This window comes from Physcomitrium patens, chromosome 1, assembly GCF_059467195.1.
Source record: "Physcomitrium patens ecotype Gransden chromosome 1, ASM5946719v1, whole genome shotgun sequence".
Classification (NCBI taxonomy): domain Eukaryota; kingdom Viridiplantae; phylum Streptophyta; class Bryopsida; order Funariales; family Funariaceae; genus Physcomitrium; species Physcomitrium patens.
Window position 1 is genome coordinate 12067641 of NC_143410.1, and position 24546 is coordinate 12092186.

General features: G+C 37.1%; 1 protein-coding gene across 4 annotated transcripts; it reads left to right on the forward strand.

Annotated features, from left to right (window-relative positions):
• The first annotated feature begins 8886 nt into the window (after positions 1 to 8886).
• LOC112281239 (uncharacterized) lies at positions 8887 to 22588 on the forward strand. 4 transcript variants are annotated; one of them, XM_073534042.2, is made up of 16 exons: positions 8887 to 10717; positions 10953 to 11048; positions 11209 to 11368; positions 11727 to 11843; positions 12056 to 12139; positions 12355 to 12511; positions 12808 to 13130; positions 13399 to 13573; positions 15386 to 16782; positions 17064 to 17585; positions 17814 to 18623; positions 18967 to 19119; positions 19426 to 20563; positions 20764 to 20992; positions 21201 to 21687; positions 22001 to 22588. In XM_073534042.2, the coding sequence occupies exons 3-16, from the start codon at positions 11288 to 11290 to the stop codon at positions 22055 to 22057; spliced, it is 5730 nt and encodes a 1909-aa protein (XP_073390143.1). In that variant the 5' UTR covers positions 8887 to 10717; positions 10953 to 11048; positions 11209 to 11287; the 3' UTR covers positions 22058 to 22588. The 4 variants fall into 4 exon arrangements, with proteins under 4 accessions (XP_073390143.1, XP_073390142.1, XP_073390146.1 ...); XM_073534041.2 differs by having other exon boundaries at positions 11273 to 11368; XM_073534045.1 differs by lacking the exons at positions 8887 to 10717; positions 10953 to 11048; positions 11209 to 11368 and having other exon boundaries at positions 11799 to 11843; positions 12037 to 12139.
• The last annotated feature ends 1958 nt before the right edge of the window (positions 22589 to 24546 follow it).

Here is a 24546-nt window from a genome sequence, read left to right on the forward strand (position 1 = left end):
ATTTTTTATGGAAACAGATGCATCAGATTTTGCCTTGGGTGCAGTTTTATCATAAATGGGAACAGATGACAAACTTCATCCGATAGCTTTTCATTCAAGAAAATTCTCAGCAGCCGAGATCAATTATGAGATCCACGATAAAGAACTTCTTGCGATTGTGGATTCCTTTCAAGAATGGCGTCATTATCTAGAAGGCACTTCTAGTCCAGTCACTGTATATACAGATCATAAGAACCTCGAGTATTTCATGTCAGTATGCGTGTTGAATCGTCGTCAAGCTCATTGGAGTATGTCTTTGTCAAGATTCGAGTTCATTATCACTTATCGGCCAGGAAAACAACAAGGTTTGTCTGATGCCCTATCTAGACGTTCTTATTTTGCACCAAAAGAAGGAGATGCAGCTTTTGAGCAACAAAGAATGGTCGTCTTGAAACCGGAGCAATTTCATCTCTGAGCAATGAAATCAACATTGACTGTTGATTCAACTTTTCTCAAGCAAATCCAGTCCAGTATGTCCTCAGACCCTCTTGTTTATGATATCGAGAATAATTCTTCCAAGTCTCATGATCCTTCTAAGTTTGAGTTCAAGAATAATCTATTATATTTTGAAGGACGCCTATATGTTCCAGAAGGAGGAGCATGTTTACGTGTTCTTCAAGCATGTCATGACTTTCCAGCAGTAGGGCACTTTGGATATAATAAGACTTTGGAACTCATATCAAGAGATTTTTGGTGGCCACAAATGTGGAAGTCAGTCAAAGACTTTGTACAATCATGTGATATTTGTTCAAGATCAAAAATTCCTCAACATCGACCTTACGGACTTCTTCAGCCATTACCTATACCAGAACAACCATGGTCTTCTGTTTCTATGGATTTCATCACAGATCTTCCAAGCTCAAGATCTTATGATTCTATATTTGTGATAGTAGATCGTTTCACCTAGGTGGCACATTTTGTGCCATGTACAAAATCTATCATAGGTGAAGAAACAGCTAAGCTTTTCATTGATAATATCTATCGCTATCATGGATTACCTAAAGATATCATATCAGATAGGGGAACTCAATTTGTGTCAAGATTTTGGAGGACCCTTTTCAAGATTTTAAAAGTGGACATAAAGCTATCTTCGGCTTTCCATCCTCAAACTGATGGACAAAAAGAGCACGTAAACCAAGTCTTGGAGCAATATTTAAGGTGTACTATCAACTACCAACAAGATGATTGGACAACCCTTCTGCCATTGGCAGAGTTTGCTTATAATAATACGGTACATTCTTCCACGCAACAAACACCTTTCTTTGCCAATTATGGCTATCATCCACGACTTGATACTTTTGATATTTCAAAAGTTGATAATCCTGCAGCAGAAGATATGGCAAATTGGTTGTCAGAGTTACATGCAATAATGAAGACGCAATTGAAGGAAGCTCAAGAACGACAAAAGATAAACGCAGATCTATATCGTAAGGAACAACCACAAATCAACGTGGGTGATAAGGTATGGCTACTTCGTCGCAATATCAAGACTACTCGACCTTGTGACAAGTTGGACTATCGTAGGCTTGGCCCCTTTTCTGTTTCTGAACAGATCAACCCAGTTGCATATCGGTTACATCTACCGGAGTCAATGAAGATCCATCCTGTATTCCACGTGTCTCTTCTTGAACCATATAAGACAGTGGATATACAAGGAAGAAGACAAATGCCACCGCCTCCTATAGAAGTAGATAATAATGAAGAATTTGAGGTGGAAGAGATATTAGACTCAAGGCGGCACCGAAATAAGCTGGAATATCTTGTTCATTGGCGTGGATATGATATTAGTGAACGCACATGGGAGCCATCCAGGAATCTAGGAAATGCATCAACTAAAGTCAAAGTTTTTCATCAACGACATCCATCAAAACCAAGATGAAAATCTCTCTTATAAAAGAGACAAGATTGAGGCAAGATAACATTCAATTTCCTATCCTTGTTTGTAACTTCTTTGTATTTGTGACGCTAATTAGATGGAGAGCCAACAACCAGCGGATTCAACTCAAGAACCTTCGTTTGCTGACCTGTCGGATGAGACATTACGATTGTCACAACCTTCAAGATGACGCAATCGAGATGAAGATCTTCAAGAACGACATGTTCTTCCTCGAACAGATGGTGAGATACAACGCGTTTGGTATCACGATTTGGGAAGGGACTCTCGATGTTTGGTGATTTTGTTAGAGGTAGGAACAACTCCTGATGGTGTTCCGAATACTCTATTCGAAGGAAGTTACGAAGGCCTCAACAATGATCAAATAACTGGGTGGTCTTCCCGCCTTGGTATGGGACACTACCGATGGTTGAGAGGTCCTATCAATCATCTTCGAAGAGAACAGAGATCAGAGTATGTGGCGAATACAATTCGTCGCATCATAGATTTCCTCAACATATGATGACCGCTCCTCGTGGAACTCGTCTCTAGAAGGGGGGATAATGTCATGGCCATAATCATGTAAGCTAATAATTACATATAGAAATAGGTAGAAGTAAGTAAAAGTAGATAAAAGTAAGTTAATTCTATAATATTTAATATAGAAGCTTCCTAGAAACTTCCTAGACGCTGCTTTGACTTCATAGGTGTCTTTAATTGACTTTTTGGATTAGAAACGTGGTCAACAAGTTGGCCATGTGCCACACATGTTGTTAGCTTGAAGATCAAGCTAACTATGTGGCCCACACGTAGAAAAACTTGCCTTGTAAGTCAAGGCATGTGTCCTACAAAGTCAATACATATTGGAGGTCCTATAGAACGTCGCCACGTAGCCTCTAGTTAGATAGTATATATAGAGACAAGAGTGAAGGCTTCTTCACTCTTGTCAACTCCTTTCTTGCTTCTAGTCCAGGTTCAAGAGTCTTTAGTTTCTTGTCTTGTGGCAATAGCCATTCCAGTTTCCTTTTAATATACCTACTTGTTTATATTTTGACTTATTATATCGAGATAGCCTTTTGGTGTATATTTTCCCTCATCAAGTCTTTGTCCTTGACACTTACTTACTTTAATATATTTTCCTATTCCATTCTATTATCAACTTGGTGGGTCTCAAGATTGTGAATCCACTTTAATTCATTGATGCTTGAATTTTGACATTTTGAATAACTTCTAATTTGGTGACATAGCTCTGGATAGTAAAAATATGATTCTTTTTGCACCAATATTTGTCATCTTTGTAGTGTTAATGATCTTTATAGTACATTAATCTCCACTAATGTTGGTTGTTGTGCTATAATATTAGATAGTAGTATAAAACTTTGCACTATAAGTCACATTCTAAGGTTTTTAAAATCTATAGTATTAATCATCTCTATAATCTTAATTATTTCTTCAAATATTTGTAGATCCTTTAATTCCACCTCTTTTTGGACCATAAGTTTTAACCTTCATATCAATTGACTTTTATTTATTCTTAGAGAATAGCTATTTGGCCTATGAAGTGTTGTATCTAAGTCTCTATCTAGGATTGCTTTGCCATATCTTCCATACTGTAATTTTTTTATTGAACTGTGTTATTGTAATGTTTTTTTTTTTTAAACCAATTTTTTAAAAATAACTTATTATAGCATAAAAAAGTACTTGATGTGACTACAACAATTGACCTCCAATTAGATGATGGCTATCAATACACTACTAAAGAACAAACTAATACTTTCTTTGATATCAATGAAATATGACTAAATTATTTTTAAGATCTAAAATCCTTCTAATCTATAACAATATAAATTCCATCACAATGTAGGATAGTGTAGACCAAAACAAAATTGAATAAAACTAAATAAAATAGAACATAAAAGGAAGAATAAAGCAAAAGAAAATAAAAAAAAATTGAATAGAAAAGTACAAAATCAAACTTTACTAAGAAAAAGGGACCAAAGACATACCTGATTGGATATCCAAATTGCCTTGGCTAGTCCTATTTGTACTTTATCCAAACATCCTAAAACTTTTTAGAATTTTCTTAATGATAGATTCTATATACATAACCGCCTTAAGTCCTTTCTAGAATATTCTATAGTAAATCCTACATAAACCATCAATCTAGCCTCAATTTTAGAAACTTCTAAAAACTTCTAAAAACTTCCTAAATATGGCTCAAACTATCTATTTCTATGTGTTGACAATATAAATATCTTATCCATACCTTGTTACAACATTGGTGAATTTTGAGTTGCCACATTTGTAATCCATCAGCTTGACTAATAATAAAAAGTATTATTTTGTATTTTCACTACTTATTAAATGATTTGTAGTATCAACAGATAATAAGTTGAAGATTTGTTTCATGTATATTGCTTCTTGATATTTCTTTTAATATATGATTGACCTTATTTAGCTTATATGTTTGACTTTGGAACTTTGAGTTTTGTGGTTTTGAGGGATTAAAGGTTCATGTAAATCTATTATTAATTTAAATTTATCTAATATATTATATTTTAGAAATTTCTAAATATATAAATTTTAAAGAAAGGTATTTGTTATTTAACTCTATACTTGTATTCATATATGTACATTATTAATAGTATAAAATTTGGAAGGTTAATTCTTGATATTATGGAATTTGATTAATATTCTTAGTTGAGGTTGTATGATAAGATGATTTATTAATGGATGTGTCCATCTAACATATTAGAATTGATTCTCTTACTTGAGTTAAAGCATGCTTTATGTTGATATTTTGTATTTGAAGTAGTTTTTTAAGTAAATTATATTATACTTTCTAATTATTGTTATATAAAATTATATATTTATAGAGTTTATATTAAGTAGTTCTTTTCTTATTTTCCTTGATTTCACTAATTATCTAGCTCTTAGCTACATCGATCTCATCTCTAGAAATTACATATAGTTTAAGACAAAGAAAGAATATGTTACTCTATGTATAATGTTATTATATAAATTTTGTTAATCTACTAGTTTATGTTGTAGCAAGCTATTTAGAAGAGAATAATTTATTAATGAAAAACTATATTTGATATGATCTAAAGTAATTGAAAAAATCTTAATATATAAGTATTTTTAAAATGTTGAAGTATACTTAATTAATTCAAAATTATGTACATGCCAATTAGTCTAATTCCATTAGTTAAATATATAATTTTGTAAACATGTGCAAGTGTTAAAAATAATCTTCTTATAAAATCATGATATGAACGTTTTTTATTTCATTGAATAAAATAATTCTTCACCAAATATATACTAATATCCTTCTTATTAAGTAAATATGAATATATAGTTAATATATGCTTTATAAAATTTGAAAACCTCTTATAAATATTGGTAAATTAATCATGGATTGTATAGAAAAGTTTGATTGTTGTGCATGTAACTATTGCAATTTCTACAATGCTTCCTATTTTTTGCTGCTTCAATTGCTTCTAATTGTGAAACTATCCATTGAGGAGAATATTCATTGTCTATTGCATTGTTAGATATATCTTGTAGTTCTTATTTTTTCTAACTTACTATAGGATTTTAGGATTGAATGTTGACCTTCTATTCAACATGTTATTACACTTTCAAAATAAGTTGAGGCTCTTGAATCTAGTAAAGCAAAGACTTTGTGATTTTTAGGTTCTAAATATACATCTATAATAAAACAAGGCGAGTCATTTATCCAAGCCCTTACAATTTTTTTTTTTTGTAGTCTCTAAGAATTTTGTAAATACTTCACTATTGCATAGATATACGTAGAAGTATAGATGGTGGATAACTTGTTCCACTCTTAATCATAAAATACCTATATAGTAGCATTAATCATAAATTACATATATAGAGGTATTAATCATAAATTGCACATATAGAGGCATTAATCACATTGATCCAATATACCAAAAAAATAAGCCATTTTCCTTTTAATCTCATTGTTATATTATATATGTTCTTGCTTGAAAATATATTGAGTATTTATCTGTGGAAGGTAAGTAGAAATATAACAACAATCCTACCAAGTCTAATAAAATTTTAAATAAACTTTAAGTAATCTTTAATAACTCTAACTAAACTTTAATCAATTCAAAATAAATTTAAAAGGAGTTATAAAAGAAACATAAAAAGTCCTAAATTAATCTTTAAAAAAATAATATTTTTTTTAAAAAAAAAACATAAAAATAAACCTTTAAGAAAATAATGATAATCTTAAAAAAATATTAGAAATAAAAAATTTTAAAAAAATAATAAAAAATCTTTCAAAAATATTAAAAATCAAAATTTTAAATAAATCCTAATCAAATCTTTATTTAATCTTAATTAAAATCTTAATAAAACTTAACCAAAGCCTAGATCAAATCTTAATTTAAATCTTAATTGAAACCCTAATGAACCTTGACCGAATCCTAGATCAAACTCTAATAAAATCCTAAATTCTAGATTAATTCTAATAAATATGCTATAAAATTCAAGAAATCTTCGAATTTGTAAACATATTTTTATTTTTTAAAATCTAAATCCACTAAATACATTATTAATTTTGAAAATTCCTAAAAATCTTAATATTATTCTAAATTAATAATATATTTAGTGGATTTAGATTTCAATGACACGAAACCAATACTCAAAAATTTCTTATCAATTTTGCTTTTAAATTCCAATCTCTAATTTGCAAAAGCACCTTATAGTCACTGTAGATATGCAGTTTTGTGCCTTAGCGTCTGATTTCAACTTAGGTTGATAATTCGTCTTCTATGGATATCAAGTTTTAGTAATTTGAGGTAATTTTTACTTTAACCTATTTTTAGTTTTTTTCTAAATATGCTTGTATCAATTTCTTATCTTATTTACTTTGATTTGGCTCATTTATGCGTTTACAAAGTAAATAGAAGTTCCTTCTAAAAAAAAAATAGCATTAAGACTAAACTTTTTATTATCTTTTTATAATTTATTATTATTTTTATATTACATCTTTTTACTAGGCTTTCCTATAATAACATCCATATTTTTATTTTTAACCACATAATTGTGTTATCACATGACTCCATGTAAAAATATTCCTTACATTTTGCCATAATATTTCTTTGAATATACTTAATGTAAAATAGTACATTAAAGGTCGAAAAAATATTTTTAGTGATATTTATGAATACCAAATCCCAATCAATTCCAACGTAAATTAATGTAATATTTCCATACAAATGAAAAAGTTATGTTAAAGCCCAAGTAAAAAACAACTCTAATTTTTCTTGGAACAAATAACAACTATTATCAAAGGATTATTAAAACTTGTTATCTATATTACATATAACATAGGAATTTTAAATCTATTTGTTTTATAAGTATAATCCATAAAAATAGAAGAAAAATAACTTTTAGTTAATTTAATATATTTTGCATTTACAAAGAAGAGTAAAGTATCTTGTCCTTTTTATTACATTAATAAAAAAGATCATATTCACCATTGGATAAAACTTATATTAGTGAAATAATGAAAATAGAACCATTACGAGATATTTGATGTAATTTTTGATGTTCATTATAAATTGTGTGAGGATTAACACATGTGTTAAGATTTCTCTTATGTAGCATAGTAATAATATTCTTTGGAGGAACTCCTACTGAAAGTTTTATACTATTATTTGTATTTGTACTATCTTTGTTGGTTGCAATTATCTAGCCACCAAATTTCCTATAAGAAAAGATAAAAGGCTATAGTTGTAATGACCATTTCAAATTATTAGTTGCTATTGTATAATACCTTAGATAGATTGTGCATGCAAAGCAAATGTACATCCAAGTAATTGACTTGCAAAATTACATTGCCAAATTGGATTAGTCCTCTCACAATAAAATCCCCTACCATACTTAAAATCTATGCAATCTTTGTCAAATTGACATTTACAAACAACCTCCTTTATACTATTCATCATCTCTTTAAAACTATTAAAAAACTCTTGTAATAGAAGAGACGTATGTGACATGTTTTCTATTTTTAAGTCAAAATAATCTAAACAAAGATCTCTCTATTTTTAAGAATGTAATACAATATGACAATATAGTATAAGCAGCAAATAAGTTGAATATATAAGAATATATATTACTAACAATGAACAACATAGAAAGCAATGCTTAAATATAGCCGTTCATAATTAATCATTGTTTTTCGCAAGGAAACCATCATTGTGCTATATCCATTTTTAAAAAAATTTTAATTTTTCAATCTATATGTGGATAAGAATAATGATGATGTACTTAAGGCCACTACCTTATATCCTTTGTAATGATGGATGGATCAACTTAATAGAAGCTTGGATCATTTTAACATTTATCTATATATATATATATTTTTTTTTAAATGATAATTATAATATTTTAAAATTAGATAAAAATTACCTTTAAATTTATTGTTAATAAATTTTTTTAAGTACAATTCACATTAGAAATAATAAAACATAAAAAATGACAAAGAATTAGATAGAATTAGATAGAATTTGATTTTTTTAAGAATAATAAAAAAATATAAATTCTTTTACATGAATAATGAGCCACAAGTAATGGCTACTTTACAAAAAGAATCAATATGAAACAAACATAAAATTATGATAGAATTTGTTGTTAAAAAATTTAATTTACCACAATACAATAATTTTTTATTATAACAAAACCATCCAAATTTATTAATTAAAAGTTGGTACCAATTTCATTCATATCATGTGTAGATACAATTAATACTTATTTAAAACTTAACAAATACTTCAACTTTCTAATCTTTTATTTTTAGACTTTATAATGACATCATCCTATTATACACATAAATATTTTTAGTTGTATTACCATTGTGCCACTTGTTACTTTTAAGATTCTTTTAATTCCTTTCAATCATTATCCAATTCTTTACAAAATGGTGATATTAAAACAATGACATCTTCTTACGAGCACCAAAAAATTCTAATCAAGATTTGCAAGACAATGTGTCGGTATGAACACAGAGGAGAAAACAGACGATGTGTCGGTATGAACACTTTGCATAAAAATGCAGAACAATAAGGTTTAACCCCAACTCTTTGTTATGAAAACCTCAAGGTCCACCTCCACTTTGGTTTTCTGCAGACAGAAACAAGATATTCCAGTTGTAGCCTCGATTGTGAAGTAACCATGAAACCTCACAATCCTGCATGTTTTTCTCTCGCACCAAGAGGATGAGATTGCACATATATTCTTCTGCTGATTCTGAGCTTCATGGCCACTGATCGAACTGTGGGTGGGTGACACACACACTCCGAGTTGTGGTGCCAGTTTAAGCGGAGTCTTCACAAAATCAGTGGAATCCACACAGAGTTGCAAGTGAAGTGCAAGGCAATGACAACCGGAAGCTCAATTCGCTGAAATGAGAATTGGGTCGAATGCCGACAGCATTCATGTCTCTCAAGCTGAAATTTACGGTGAAGTTCCAGTTTGTTAACTGTTTCTGAAGATCTTACCTAACCTAACTGATTCTCTACAGTCTGTTTTTTTTCTGTGTCATGGGTCATGACTCCATTTCAACTTGGCAGCGCAGCGTGCTTTGATCGCCCTTGAAACTCAGCCCAAGTATTAGGTGCCTCGTTGGATAGTTAGACGATTGAGGACTTCGGGAATGATCAGGCATTGCTCCATTTCTTTTTCTCTTTGTTTCCAGTTTTGTTGAAGGGAAGGGTTGGACGTCTGTCTCAGTAGAGTATGGTACAGTGGATGTTGTGATGTGCGCTACCGAAGTTGTTCCGACTGTGTTTGTGTGTATACTTTGGTTAAGTGAGGATAAGTTGTGGGAAAGCTTGAGACCGATGACCTGGTTTGGAGCGAGTTTGGGGTAATTTGTATTGTAGAGCTGGAGGAGATAAGGGGTGTGGGGGTCAATGCATTCGCAATTAAGTTCTCGAATTCGTTTCGTGTCACTGGAGAGTGGAATGCTCTATAAGGACGCTTTTGGAGGGAGAGATTGAGAATGAGTGCGCGCATTGTTGGTGACGACGGGTTGTTTTCAGAGTCCGTTTTTCTTCTATGTTGTAATTGTGGATGCGATCAATTACATTCCTGAGACACATTTGAATGATGTTTATTTTATCTGAGTCATGCGTGAGTGACGAGGAAGAAATTTGATCAGATGTGGGTGATTGAATACTGAACACTCGGAATGATAAGAAAAGGGATATAGTGTGGGGTATGTGCTGGGAGTTGAAGCAAAGCTGTGAGTGAGGTGTAACATGAGCGGGCGGTAGAGGTCTGAGTGTGGTTGGAAGAGGATGTACGTAAAATTAAAAAAAATGAAGAAAAAGGACATCTGAGTACGATCACGGTGAATTGATTGGATTATCTGGTTTTAGAAACATCCTGATGCCAGGCGGAGGTTATCTTGGAGGAAAAAAGATGGGAGTTCCGGAACAACGAATAAGACCAGAAGGAGGGCATTGCATTTCTGACTTGAGGAAACTTGTGGAACCAGCTGACAGTTTTAAGGATAGGTAAATAAATTATGCTGGGTCTTAGATGCAGAGATTGAGAGCTAGAATAGACTATTTCTCTTCATTGCGCCTCAGCTACAGAGATTGTAGTGGAACTTGTTCGATCCTAGGGTTCAGGATGAAACGGTGGCCAAATATGTCGACTACCTCTAGTAGATTGGAGCAGGAGAGAAACAAACGACAGCAGTACCTGCAGCGAAAAGTGCAGGAAACCCTTTGTCTTGCACCGCCCAAACTAGCCACCGAGAAGGTAGGTCTCCCCGCTTTCGCTGCACTTCCATGATACTTGCGGTGCACGAGTAGAGATCATCGCATTGGACCAGTCCACTTGTGTCGTCCAAAGCGTGTACTGAATGGCGCAACTCAGGTCGCTGTGTTGATTGCGTTGAAATTTTGAATTATCAATGGCGTTGTCATGTTTGATGCCCTAAGCCTGCTCTTCTGTGAAACTCACTATCTCATGATTTCTGCATTGGCTCTTGCAGGTATGCGTGCACGGGACATTCGCACTAAATCCGGAGGAACAAAAATTGTCAGCCCGCGATTATCAGGACAAGTTGCGGACTAACCGAATTCTGCAGGTTTGTGTAAAGATCAAACATTCTCGTGAATTTGGCCTGATGTTATGATTTGTGGTTGTCTTGACTGTAACTGACCATATGAAACTGGCTGAGCGTGGGCTTGATCAGCAAGATTCTGTAGAATAGAGGATTCCAACCTTGAAATGTGCCGTTCCTGCAGTCGAGATGTTTGTTGGAAACTCAAGCAGAAACAGAATTGAAGCTGAGAGGTGCTGATGGATTAGGTTCGAGCTCAAGAAATGCTTTTCGCTTCGCAACGTGTTGCGAAGTTTCGAGACCGTAAAACGAAAGGCAGCAATATGCTTATAAATCATCTCAAGGTAATTCTTTTGTTGGTGAGACTAAATTTGATTCTCTTTTCGTTCCCATCTCTTCCTCAACGCTTTCTTGAATTACTTAGATCATTTGATATCTCTATCCATGTGATATAAATTTCGCAATGATTACTGCTGATACAGCGAACTTGGATTACCTCCAAATTGAAGGTTGAGGAGTATCCTGCTTTGTTATGTTTTGAAGCATTTAGGTGCTCTCTTCGCAAGAATTCTTTTTCTGAAACTCAAGAAGAATTCCTCATGTTCATTGCTTTACTCCGACACTGCTTTAAGAAATGAAGCCTTAGCTTTTAGATACATGGGGGCATAAGGGACTCATGATTTCTGCATGCAAGAGATGCAGGAGGCTTGGGATAAAGATCAGAAGCGGCGCGTTGCTAGTTTGGAGGAAGAATTTGCAAATGCGTGCCAGAGCATTGGGCTTAGCCATGATGCGGCACAGTTAGTTGAGCGCAACAGGGTATAACTTTCTCTCACCCCTCAGACCTGTCTTTGCAACATTTATCGTGAATACTAGACATAGTGGAGTGTGAGTTGTGCAACATGTCTGGATTGTGTGAGCTTGTACGAATTTTATGGAGTATTTTATCTTACAGCTCTCCATGAAATATGCACCTGTACATGGAATTGATGTATAAAATATACGAGGCAAGATGCTTCTTGGGTTTGCAGATAGCAAAGGAAGCGTTGTTGACGAGACAGGCAGAGGAGAGCCGGTGTTGGGACGTCCTCCGGTTTGAGGAGGCCATGGCTAAGGTACAGCATCATTACTCACTGACAGGAGAACTCATTCATTGCAGGACTCTCTATGACTGCACTCCAAGAATATTCTTTTTTCATTCTGCATGCTAAAACTCTTCATCCATCCGTTAATTCATGGCTCACCACATCAGCTAAAGTGAAACAATCGTACTTAGATTCGTAATGCTTAGATCTGACGCTTCGAGGGTCCCTACAACGTGTGCCTCAAGGAACGAGAGCAAAAAGAATTGAGAGAGAGAGGGGAGAATGCTTCAGCACTGTGGAGAAAGATTACGGAGAGTGTATCCAGCATTGAACGCAGTTTTGCCCGCCGCTGCAATCAAGAGGCAAAGCCAAGACCGAATTCCCAGGAAAAACATATATATGGTATAGAAATGGATCTTCAAAACGTTTCCAACCGTAATGGTATCAATTGAACGTGTGAAGGCTGAAATATTTAGTACGTAGATTTTGTTCAGAGTACTTCGTAATCATAATATTTCAGGTTGTATTCACCACCTGTGTTTAGCTCGCTCGAAAAAATATGCATTATTGTAGAAAGAAAATCCGCTTGTCTTTGGTTCATCGATGGACCTTCAGCCTTCAAAATAACGACGATCGAGACTGTTGTGTTTGTGTACCACAGTGAATCTAAACTGAACTTGGTAATTTGATGCATTCAGGTTGCTTTCAGGCGGTGAATCCAGTATCAAACCATGATACATCACGAGAAAAGGTTTTTAGCAGACTTGCGGGGACTCCCATCGACTTTAAGGACACGTATCTGCATTCTCGATTTGATGCCCTCCAGAATCGTACGAATCAGATGTCTTCTGCAGTGGTCGATTGCCCTGAGCAGGAAGAGATTGATGCATGGCGTGCAGCGGACGAACATCGGGAAAGGAGCAGGTGTGAAAGATCACGCCGAATTGAGCTTGAAAGACTCTACCACGAGCGGAAGCTTGAAAGGGGTAGCGCAGCAGCTGCCAAGCTATTGAGTGATCAGGTGTTGCAATTCTGTTGCATTCACTTCAAGGAGGGACCTCTGAAAACCCAGTATTTGAGGGTTGTGGAGTGATACCACAGGTGAAAGGAAGCCAGTAGTAAGGATCATCAGGATAGTGTGTGTTGAATGTTAATGTTGTCAAGAAGTCCCTGATTTAGAGATATGATGTTGTCCTGGAGGATCCTAGTTTTTAGAATCATGTTAATGTTCTTTAACGAGTGTCCAAATGTTGCCTTAATAACATATAAGAGGCTGAGATGTTTAACAGAGAATTGCAACGATGGAGCAAGAAGTAGAGGAATCTTTCAGAGCAGAAGACCATGGGAAAGACCGCTTCCATGCTGTTGCTAATCCAGGATCATGCAAGCGAGCAAGCATATCTGGACAAGAAAGACCTGCTATTTGTACAAAGCACAAGACCTCGAATCCTCTCTCGTGTCCAGGTAAATTCACTACAAACGTTTGTCAGATCATGTACTTGTTGATGAGAATCAATGTGTAACAAATTCAAGGTCGACGATTTAAAACTAGTGGTTCTGAAGTTCTGGTTTAAGTGTTGAAACCATGGGTAACTGCAATACATCTCGTTGTATCCAAATGATATGGTTGAATCGAGTCGTTGGACAATGACCTGCACAATGATGCGATCAAACTAATAATATGTAAAGAACCTCACCTGTGCAACCTCATCGGCGTTTCACAATTTGTACTTAAAATAACTACAAACCTAAGCTACTCGACGAATTTCCACACGTCGGTCTCCAATGGAAAGGGAAATTCTAGTACAAAAATTCAAGGAATACTCTACTGTAGCCCACTCTACTCTGGACTTTACAAAGCAGGTATGGTAGATTTTTCTAGAGTCTAAAGAGTGCATTAAAGTTCCGACTTGGAACGATGCATCAACCATACTCTCACCAAGAGCCAGAATAATGTTATTGAATGGTGAAATGTAATAAAATTTTAGAAAAAGGCACACCATTAGGTGCATCAGATTATTTACACTGGCCCGTCGGGACTGTATCATGAGAATCTGCGTGGTTTTCAACCCCTGTCATCCAGTAGATCACGTCTCCTGTTGCTAGGTGGAGGGGAAGTCTCAACTTTTCTGCAACTCTATTTCCGCCTTGGGGAAGTAATAGGAACCATGGAAAGAAAGCACTTCATATCACAATGCAGTATTCAATTTCTACGAGGAACTTGTAGTAGGTAAGATACACGAATCCACATCTTTCCTGAGTCACCAACGCAGACTATCTTAAAAGAGATGAAAATGCATTACAGACTAGAATGATAGGGCGGTCCTACTCCTTGAATTGGGTAAAACTTTAAGTGGCCATCGCAGATCTTAACAATATTCGTGCATTCTGGCTTGGAAAAGGACTCAGATTTCCTTTTATTGTCTATGCTGTGTGTGAACAATATTGCTGCTGAATTTTCTTCATCTGGGGCTTGCACGTTTTGGTTCAAAAATTGTGGTGACCTGTGGGACTGTGACATGAATCGCATCCCATCGTTAACCCTATATCCTCGTAAAGTTCAAGAGAAGAGTTAGTGGAACCTCTATAATGACATGACTGAACTGTGGGGTTGTTGTGGGGTGCTTTCTGCAGGTTTGCCACACACCAGTCTCACATGCTCCAATTGTAGGAGTTACATAGAGTTAACGTCGCCCGCGCCTAAGCCAAAGCCAATTGAAAACGAACGAACACCAAATTAATTATCGTTCAGTGCAAACCTGATGGTGAAACAGGACTTACCACATCGGTATGTCCTAGAAAGAGTAGGAAACCAAGAGAGCGCGAGTTAGAAGTCTTGCCTCAAACCTAGACTAATTAATGTGTGATTGAACATCCCACTTTTGTAGTTATTGTCAGCACCCAATTCATGTTGGCAACGTTCCCAGGCTGTGTTCATCAACTTGTTTCTCTTCAGGAGTTCTTGTCGCCCAACCTTCACGCTAAAGCTCATACTATGCATGGGTGATGGTAATTTAAGTTTCGAATTCATGCACTCCATGTGGCAGAGATTAATTAAAAATAAGCAAATCTGTTGAATGCTAAGCAGATGTGGTCATCCGTTGTTATCCGAGACAGGTGGATCATGCTTGGTCTTTATCTCTTTGAGTCACCTATCTTTAGTTAGACACGGATGTTGTGTGAAAATTCTCTACCAAGTTTTCAAGTTTAATCAAAGATTGTACTAACGTGTTACATCTCTAAGCTTCAGTTCTTTTGTGATGGATTTCTGCTCAGGTTCAGTGACCACTGGGTATCTTGATCATCAACAAGAACGAGTAACCACCACCGAATCTGCGACTGGTAGCATCGAGATAAAGTCGAAATCACTTCAAGGCAGTGCTGTGGGAAGTCCAAAGAAGCAGGGACTGGCAAAAATCGACATCCGAGGGGAAAGAACACAATTAGCGAACCATGTTCCTTTTCAGTCCCAGCATGGGGTTTTGTTACCTCAAGAAACAGGGCGTAACGAAAGTGGTCGGAACGCACGTAGTCAAACATGTGCTAATAGGAGAGACATTCTACGCATTACTCAGCAGCAGAATGCAGCTGATGTATCTGGTCCGATTAGTCTCGGACCTGGGGTAACTAAGTCTACACATCTTTTTCCAGTTCAAACGAAGCGAAAAGGAATATCGCCTGTTAGAGACTCCTTTGAGCGCGCGGAGCTCAACACTACCAGTAATGAAGGAGGTGTTTTGAAACAGCAGCGTTTGAAGTCCCCCAACAAGTGCTGGACGTTAAAACAAAATGTCGGTAGTGATAAGAAAACAGCAAAGCGACAATATAATGTATCAGATGATGACGATATCGCACGGAGATGGAGCACAAGGGAAAAGGGAATTGTGAATGAGAATCGCACTAATGCTTCTCCAAGTAAAATCCGCCATCGTATGCTATTAATCCAAGAGGCTGCCGAAGTTGAAAAGCAAATGGAAGTTTACAACGAAGGAATTGCCTTTCGCTGCAGAAGAGCAAGGCAACATAGCTCTACGCAAGACGTCAACGAGCATCTTGAGACAAAGAGATCATGTCAACGACATGATTCTCCAACTGTCACCCGACCTCCCTTCATATCATCTGGAACGTTAGGGTACAAGAAATTAGTCACCGGACCGATGATGCAGGCTCGGCCTTGCAAGCCAACAGGTATAGAAAGCGAGAGCAAAGGAGGTACCGACAAAGACAAGGATCCACTTATTCAAAGTGTGAGGGAGAGCTTCAAAGCTCAACTTCCTAACGTCCGCAGAGGGTCAGAATTGGACAGTGAGCAGAAAATCATGGAAGCAAATGCTCATGTTTCTCCTCTAAGAGAAAGACATCGGCTGTTGTCTGATGCATCCACAAAAGGCGTGTCCAGAATAATCAACAATTGTTTGCAGACCACCAGATGCTCTGCTTGTACTTTAAGTCCTCGGACTGGAACTCCGATTCCCCAAGAACAGCGCAAAATACTAAAACATTTTGGTAGATCACAGAAATTGGCAGCTCATGAAGACCAGATGAACGAGGAGCATGGGCTTTGGAAGGATTCTGCTTCAAGGGGGGTTGGTAGAGACCCAGGGTCCCCGAAGAGTAGGAGAAAAGACATCAGATATGAAACAGCGACGTGGAGATGTGTTGCCGATGATCATGTAAATTATTCGTCACCTTAAAAAAATTCCTGTAAAAATTGGAGTCATCATGCTGGACGAACGAAACAGCATGAATGACGCAACGATTCAAGTATTTTGACAGTCACTAATATTTTTCAGGTCTCGTACGTGAGCAACCCATGTCAAGGTGGGAATAATGTGTACTCTTAAATCTATGTGAATGGTAGTTACGTTTGTAAATATCCGTGCTGACGCGAAGGTGGCAAAGTTTTCAATTCAGCTGTTATGTAATGAGCATTCCTTTTTCTGTGTTTGTACAGATAATTCGTGGAACCGGTAAACCCAGAGAAGAAAACTCAAGGAAGGGCGAAGGTTCTGAACCTCAGGAAAAACATGTTCAGGGGGCAAAACCCAGAAATAAAGCTGTTTGGAAAAGCTACATCGATGAGAAAAAACAAAACGTTCAAGCTATTAGAAAGAAGCTAGAGGCCCCTAGAGGGAGGACTTCAATTAAGTCGGAACCTAGCTCTCCTCCCGCATCAACCGACAGAAAGGCCAATTCAAGAGCTAAGAGACCGACAGAACTACACACCGATCACCAATCAAAAGATAGTCCGGAACAGCCAGTGTTACGCAATACTCCTCGAAACTGCTGCACTTCAGCAGCTGGAGCCAAAAATCATCCCGATCAAAGTGCAAGAAACTTAAGAGACAATTCAGTTCCACGATCTTGGAAATTTTCTCAATTAGATTCGAATGGGAATGAAAAGGATGCTTCGGAAAAGATTGGCACAAAAATCAGACTCCAATCAGCTCAGCGGTTTCAGTCACCTGTTAATCAGGTATGTGCTTGTGCATTTGGCCATGTATTCTGTACTTTGTGGAATCTGTGGGAATTATCCTCTTTCGATTACATTACTTCTGCATGAAGTGAGAAGATACTATTGGAATCTTCGCCTTTCATTGAGAATAATAAAAGTCACCATTTGAGTACTATAGGCGAGACATCGATTCGTATTTATTAAAAAAATTCAAAGTTACAGGAACTGTATGTAATTTATTTTCGGCAGGTACGTCAAGTGTTTCGTTCTACAAGAGTCAACACGGAGGAGTTAAAATCCAAGGAGAAAAACTGCTGGACTAATGAATTTTTAACAATGAAGGAGAAGCTGCGAAGATCCGGAGAATCAACGTCATCTTTTGATGTGGTAGCATTGCGTCCCATGGGAAATTTAGGAGAAAAAGAAAGAAGTGTTAGCAAAGATGCTGGGTCCAAGTCTGCTAGGAATGTTGGTGACACGCTGATGACTGCAGGGAAAAGTGGGACCTTTTCACGCGATCATGTAAAAGTCATGAAACGAGCAACTGAGCTTATTAAAGAATCAAGTTCGTCAGGATTGTCTAAGGTTTATTCAAACCGAGATCTTATCAAGCCCTGGCAGTCAAGAACGCCTTTCCGAAGGAGCCCCAATCGGAATAAGAACGACGATTTTCAGGATGATCACGTACACAAGCAGAGAATTGACCTTGCGCGCTTTAGGGCAAGTCATAAAAGCCGAATGATCTGCTCTGGCAACAAGCCTTGTCTATCACATCCGCCATCAATAAGTCCAGACCGCATCGTGGATGAACAAGATTACCACGAGCCAAGTCATCGAAGTAGTTCTTCTGATTTAAAAACTAGTAAAAATTGTCCAGAAGCCCGTTCTAAACGTGCTACCAAGTTATCTGAGTGTTCGAATCGGACCATTCGATCGCCCCGCAGTTCCGAGGTAAGTAAATCATCACTATTGATCAGCAGTGATGAGAACAAGGATTCGACCAATGATACTTCGGGACGACAGTCTCTTGACTATGTCCTTGGATCTCTGGCAGAGCAGGTGCGTGATCCCTGCATTGCAGACTTTGATCTGAACCATCTTCATATCTTGTTTTGTAAAAACTAGCTACTAATTTGTAATATTTTGTTGGTGCAGCAACTTGCTGTCTTGATATCGATTATTTTTAGTTAATTTTCTGCATATATGGATTGTTGAACTTTTTAAAACTGCATACAATCTTAAGGTGGAGAGTTCAATCATTTTAAGGTTCTTTTGGAATTATCTCACTCGATTCCTACCTAAACTATGATAGCATTCATAAGCCCCAAATCATTAGCAAAGGGTGAAAATTTTTACAACCAAAACACTCAGCTGAAGTAAACAATTTCTCCTGAATGTTTAGGTGAGGGAGCTTGACGAACGACTGCGTGGTGCCACGATCTCTTCACCAGCTTCGAGCTCTTCATCAATCATTACTAGCAGAGGACTCTACTTAAATGGAGATAATCAGAGCAATAACCAGCCCTGCTTGAGGCCGCTTGATGAGCTTTCCAAGGTAAATACAGCGCGGTCCTCTCAAGACGACGTGCCCTTGTCTAGATTCATTTGGTTTTGTGGCATTCTTTAATATAGTTAAATAAAAGAAACGTTCTCTACTGGACAATCAGGGCATGAAGAACTAAAGTCTGGCTTGTATAATTTATCACCAGCTATTCTTTGATTGCCTAATTTTGTTGAAATATCTTGCTGTTGATCTGTGTTACGAAAGCAGAGTAGATTAAGCCCTAGATATTACTTCCAAGAAGAGAACCTTGTTGGTAAAGTGTTGTAGTTCATGAAATATAATGGTCATATTTTGCAGGACCGGAGTAGCCCATTCTCTTCTGTCGCCTCGTCTCCAGAGAGGCATTCACAAAAAATCAGTCATGGTTCACCAGCTGGAAATATTTCAAGAGTTTATTCAAACGGCAACACTCGACATCAGCAGGTTGATTCCGCCTTTAGACATACAGAAAGGCCAGCATCAGCGAGGACATACATGGATGAGCTCAAGAAATTATTGAGAGAAATTAGTAGTGAATCTAATCAAATCCCTCTTAGAAAATTAGAGCTTGCCGCCGTCTCTTCCATGATCACGCGAAACGCAGAGCGAGAAATAGAACTGCACAATGTACAAGATATTGTGAAGACAAGTTCTGACGATCAGCTAGATCATAAGGCAATGCATTACAGGTGTTATGGAAACGGTAACTCAAGGACGCAGGATGGGAGGGAAAGAGTAGCTTATCCGGTATCAGAAATAGATTATAAAGTGAAGGACAGCAGTAAAACTAATAAATACGAAAAGAGGAACTTGCGTCAAGAGAATGGTTTCATAGCACACGATAAAGTGAAACGAGTGTTGGAGAAGCGGTTACCGCAGAATAAATGGGTTCAACAACAGTCTGCAGAAAATGTACGCAAAGGAACGCAAGAGAGATTTCAGAGGACTGCTGAGACTATGGACTGCGCTCCCAATCAAGTTTTAGACGATGGTCATGCGGTGCTTAGAGAACATTTAGTGAAGGGAGGAGTTAAAAATCGCTTACATTCTCCGGAGATTAATGGTAATGGAATCGTCAGAAAAGGTGTAGTGATTCCTGAGAGAGAGTGGAAGACTTGCAACTATGAAATTGGAAACGAAACTCCATTCAGGCAGAGAGAGGATGGTCAGGAATTTCCTGCTCAGCAGATCCATTCTAATGGGGAGCTTGACAGAAATGGAATTGCGCACAATGAAGCTGATCAGCCATGGATGCTTCAGCAGGTGGTAGAAAATTGTAAGCCTGCAGTAAATAAGGTTTCGGGTGAGGTTGTTCGACCAGGAGGCCCTCGAAGCAATGGGCATATTAATAGCATGGGAAATTCAATGCGTAGACGACCAGTACATCAAGTGAAAGATCAAACTAGGTATTCAGAACATTTGAATGAAAGAGAAAGGCTCAGATACAGGAAGCCAGGTTAGTTTAAACAACTATTCTCTTGAGAACTTACTGTCACCGCGGATGTGGTGTGTAAAGAAAAAGTGTCAATTAATTTATGGCCTTGAAAGTAAAAATATGATGAAGAATCTAGAAAATGGATTAATATCACTGATATGAATGCTTTATAAATCAATCACTGGCTCTTTTGCTTACAGAATGTTCATTGTGGGAAGCAGGATCCCCTCATTTCTATAAAAGTTGGACGAAAGGAGACTTGGATTTGGATGCAGTAGAAGACCAAGTACCCATTTCTCAGTCAGTCGATTTCTCAATTCGGAACAATGAAAGGCTCTCGTGTATTGAAACCTCTCACGTTGCAGTTAAGGATAGGAATGGCAGCAAGTCATCTACTCGTATTGCAGAGGATTTATCAAGCAATGGAAGTCTGGTATCCAAAAATCAAAGGTAATCTTTCTATTGGACTACTGCGTTGAGTAGTTCATTTAGCTTCCCTTTCACTATCAGAAAGCCTTGATTCGAAGAGTCCGAGGAAAAGAAATGTCTTTTAGTCTGAATATTTGCCAAGATGTAAAAATGACTTACCGCGCATGAAAACAGACTTTCCCTACTGGCTTACGGCAAGTTGACTAACTAAATATTTTACTGGTTTCAGGTCTAAATCGGTCCCAAAATTAAGAAAATCATTTGATCAGAAGCCCGTTCGCGAAGATGCGGTGCCAAATGGGAATTACTCTTTCAATACCAACTCTGGTTCCGTTCAAGGACTTGTATCTGCGCCAAACTTGGGTACATTGAAGAGCCAGGCCCTTGAGAACTTGAGGAAGTCAAAACCAGTGGTAAGGGGTGTGGATGTCCGCCGGTCTTCCAGTGACCATCCTAATGCAGCACAGATTGGTAGTTTGTCACCTAAAAGAAGAGATTATCCAGGTGGAAAGATCTCTCCAGAAAGGAATAAAAGAAGAACCACGTCTATTCCCAAGAGCCGGCAGGTGACAGAGCAATGGTCGAGTCAAGCAGAGATGTCAGAATCGACTTCAAAGACCACTCAGGATAACTATTTGCCCGTGGTCATGGCCAAAGACCCTGAAAGTCGCCTGAAGGTCATCCAAAGGCGCAAAAAAGCTCTTCAGCTGGACTTGGTAATGACTCCACTGCAATCTCACCCAAGTTGGTTTGATCTACTCAACACTTGTAGAATCATTATTTAACTGAGGATGAGATTGTATTGATTCATGAATTCACGTTTTATTTATAGGCATTATGCACGGCTTGCACCGTCGTTATCAGTGTCACTTGATGTTTTTGAACCTTCTGCAAGTTCATACGTTCGCCAACATATCCATATTTGGTATAAAAATAGAATCAGCAATCATGTGAAGGGCTACCCTCGAAAGAGTAGGCCACTAGTTTACAATTGAAACTTCTCAAGAGTCGCTTCAATGTGTTTCTCAGGAACATCGTCAAAGGATGCGAAATTCAAGGCCAGCGTCCTCCCAAAGCACTCTGTGAAAGGATTACGTGGAGATCGGGTTCTGTCTTGTTCAGTTCGTTTTGTTAGTCTAGAGTGGTCATCACCAGGATTGCATGCTTTCTTACTCCACTCAGTGTGTCCTAATCATGAACCAGCTTGTATTGTGTTACTGCAAATCTTTGCTGTCGTAGAACCTTCAATACAGCCCAGGTGGGTAGTCTAGTACCTGAGGCTTGACACCCGAGCCAGCTTCTTTTGACTTCCATTACAGGTCTGTTTTTGAATACCCCACAAGTCGGATCAAAAATCTTTGTGCTATATGTGTTCGTCAACGGCCGAAATGCGAGGATACGATGTTCTGTTCGTGCTGCAACAAGTGAATGGTGGATTTAATTTCAACTGCTTGAACTACTCTCTTCTCCTGTTGCATCTTCCTCTTCTTATTTAATTATTGTTTTGTTCCTTAATTGACTGTTTTTTTCATAACACCTACATTTTGAACTAGATTTGTTAGCCAGTATTTTTCTTTCAGATGACCATTAATGTAAATAGGTTAAATTTTACCCAGAGTGCATAAGAACTGGATTAATGCATGATAAATCATTATTTATGCTTTGAAAATTAATTATTCAAAATCAAGAACCTTAAAAATTATACGCTCAAAAAAACCTATTTCATAAAAATTTGGTGTAAAAGAATGTAAATTAATACAGTTAATGTGTGTATTATACTAATATGGCTAATATGTAAAGAAAATTAATATAGTTAATACACTACAAATTATGCTTTAATATGCATAATCAAAATACTAGTATAGTTAATATATGCTTATGTTAATGGGATACATGGCACATCAAGTTGCATTCACTTACTATGTTTTTATCAATAGATGTAGTGGTAAAAGAGTCTATTATACTCTTTAAAAGTTTTTCGGAATAGTTGTGGCTGTTTAAGACTTTCTACACCTGTAAATTGGTAACATTAAACTAAACCAAATGCAACAAATTTTTTGATACAGATTTAAAATCAATAGAGGAATATATTTCATTATCAATTGAGCATGCAAAAGAATGCCTTACAAAAAAAACCCCATGAAACCAACCAGTGTTATTTTCTGAAGTATGATATGAATTTTTATTGTTTTCATATAAAAAGCCTTTGGATATGCAAAATAATATACTACAATAAATTTACCAAAATGATGAAGTGGTGACTCTTGTGAATGAGATCAATACTATTTAAAATAGCTTTAAGCCTTCATTTCCCGACTCAATCAACAAATGGATAAACTTCTTCCACATATAGATAATACATTGAAAAGACCCATGCTTTTTATATATATATATATATATATATATATATAAAAGCCTTTAAATGGGCTTGTAGACAAACTTAAAGATGGCGGCTGACGTGGAGCCAAGCCCAAGATATTTCCCCGAGGCTAAAAATGGATGCATGAAAAACTGGAGGGATGACGGCGCAGCAAATGAATGAGGAGGTGATGGTGATGATGATGATGATGACGACGACGACGATGCTGGAACGGGAGACGTGTGGATGGAATGCGTTGGGGGCCCTCCATGGATGATTGTCATCCACGACTTCAAATAGATGAAAATTCATGAATGGATAGAGTTTCTCCATGCCCCTGCCCCCCCATGCAAAAGCATGACACATCAACCACAACCCAACTAGACAATAATTTTTATGATGTGGTTGGGGTTCTTCTCATGCCCAAAAGGGAGGGCAAGTTCCCTTAGAAGAAAATGGAGCCTCCATTTAAAACCATATAAAACCTGGCCATCCATGCTATGGAATGGGCCTTTGGGGAGCACACACATGTCCCCACCTTGGAATAGCCTGCTGACCTAATCCTCCCCCTTAGCACATTGTTGCCTGCCCCCCATGCCAAATACAGATAAAAACAATTGGGAATAGGGGTTTATAATGAAATTTTTATTTACATGGTGTGTAAGGATGGATGGAATATGGGTGGAATCATAAAAATGGTATATGGATGAATAAGCAAGGCATGGATAGCTTAGCTGGAGAGGTAGTGGGCCCAAGCATAGGATAAGATAAACCAGTTATCCTGTTAGAAATCTGGAGGGATGCAGCACTGCTTGTGTGAAAATGGCGGAGCTGAGGTGATGTGAGCAGTAGGTCAGAGATACAGGCATCAGCCATGGGGGAGGTGAGGGAAGGATTTTTTGTGTTATATTTTCCTCATGGTTAAGGGGGGGGGGAGGCCTCATCACTATGTGTAGCAAAAGACTCCTCATTCAATCGACTAGCTTGAGATGTCTAGGCCATCAGATATCTAGGTTGAATCTTAACCATTACAAGGTCTATTGGGAACTCGTGGGAAACATAGAGGGCAAGTGAAGGATCTTGAAGAAACTAATAGTGCAACTAAAAGCAGAAGAAGCATCAAGGACAAGTAGCATGCAAGAATTGTGGGAGATAGGGATTATGCTAGGAACACAAGAGAATTAGCTAACTACAGAGTCTTTCAAGGGAGTGTGGC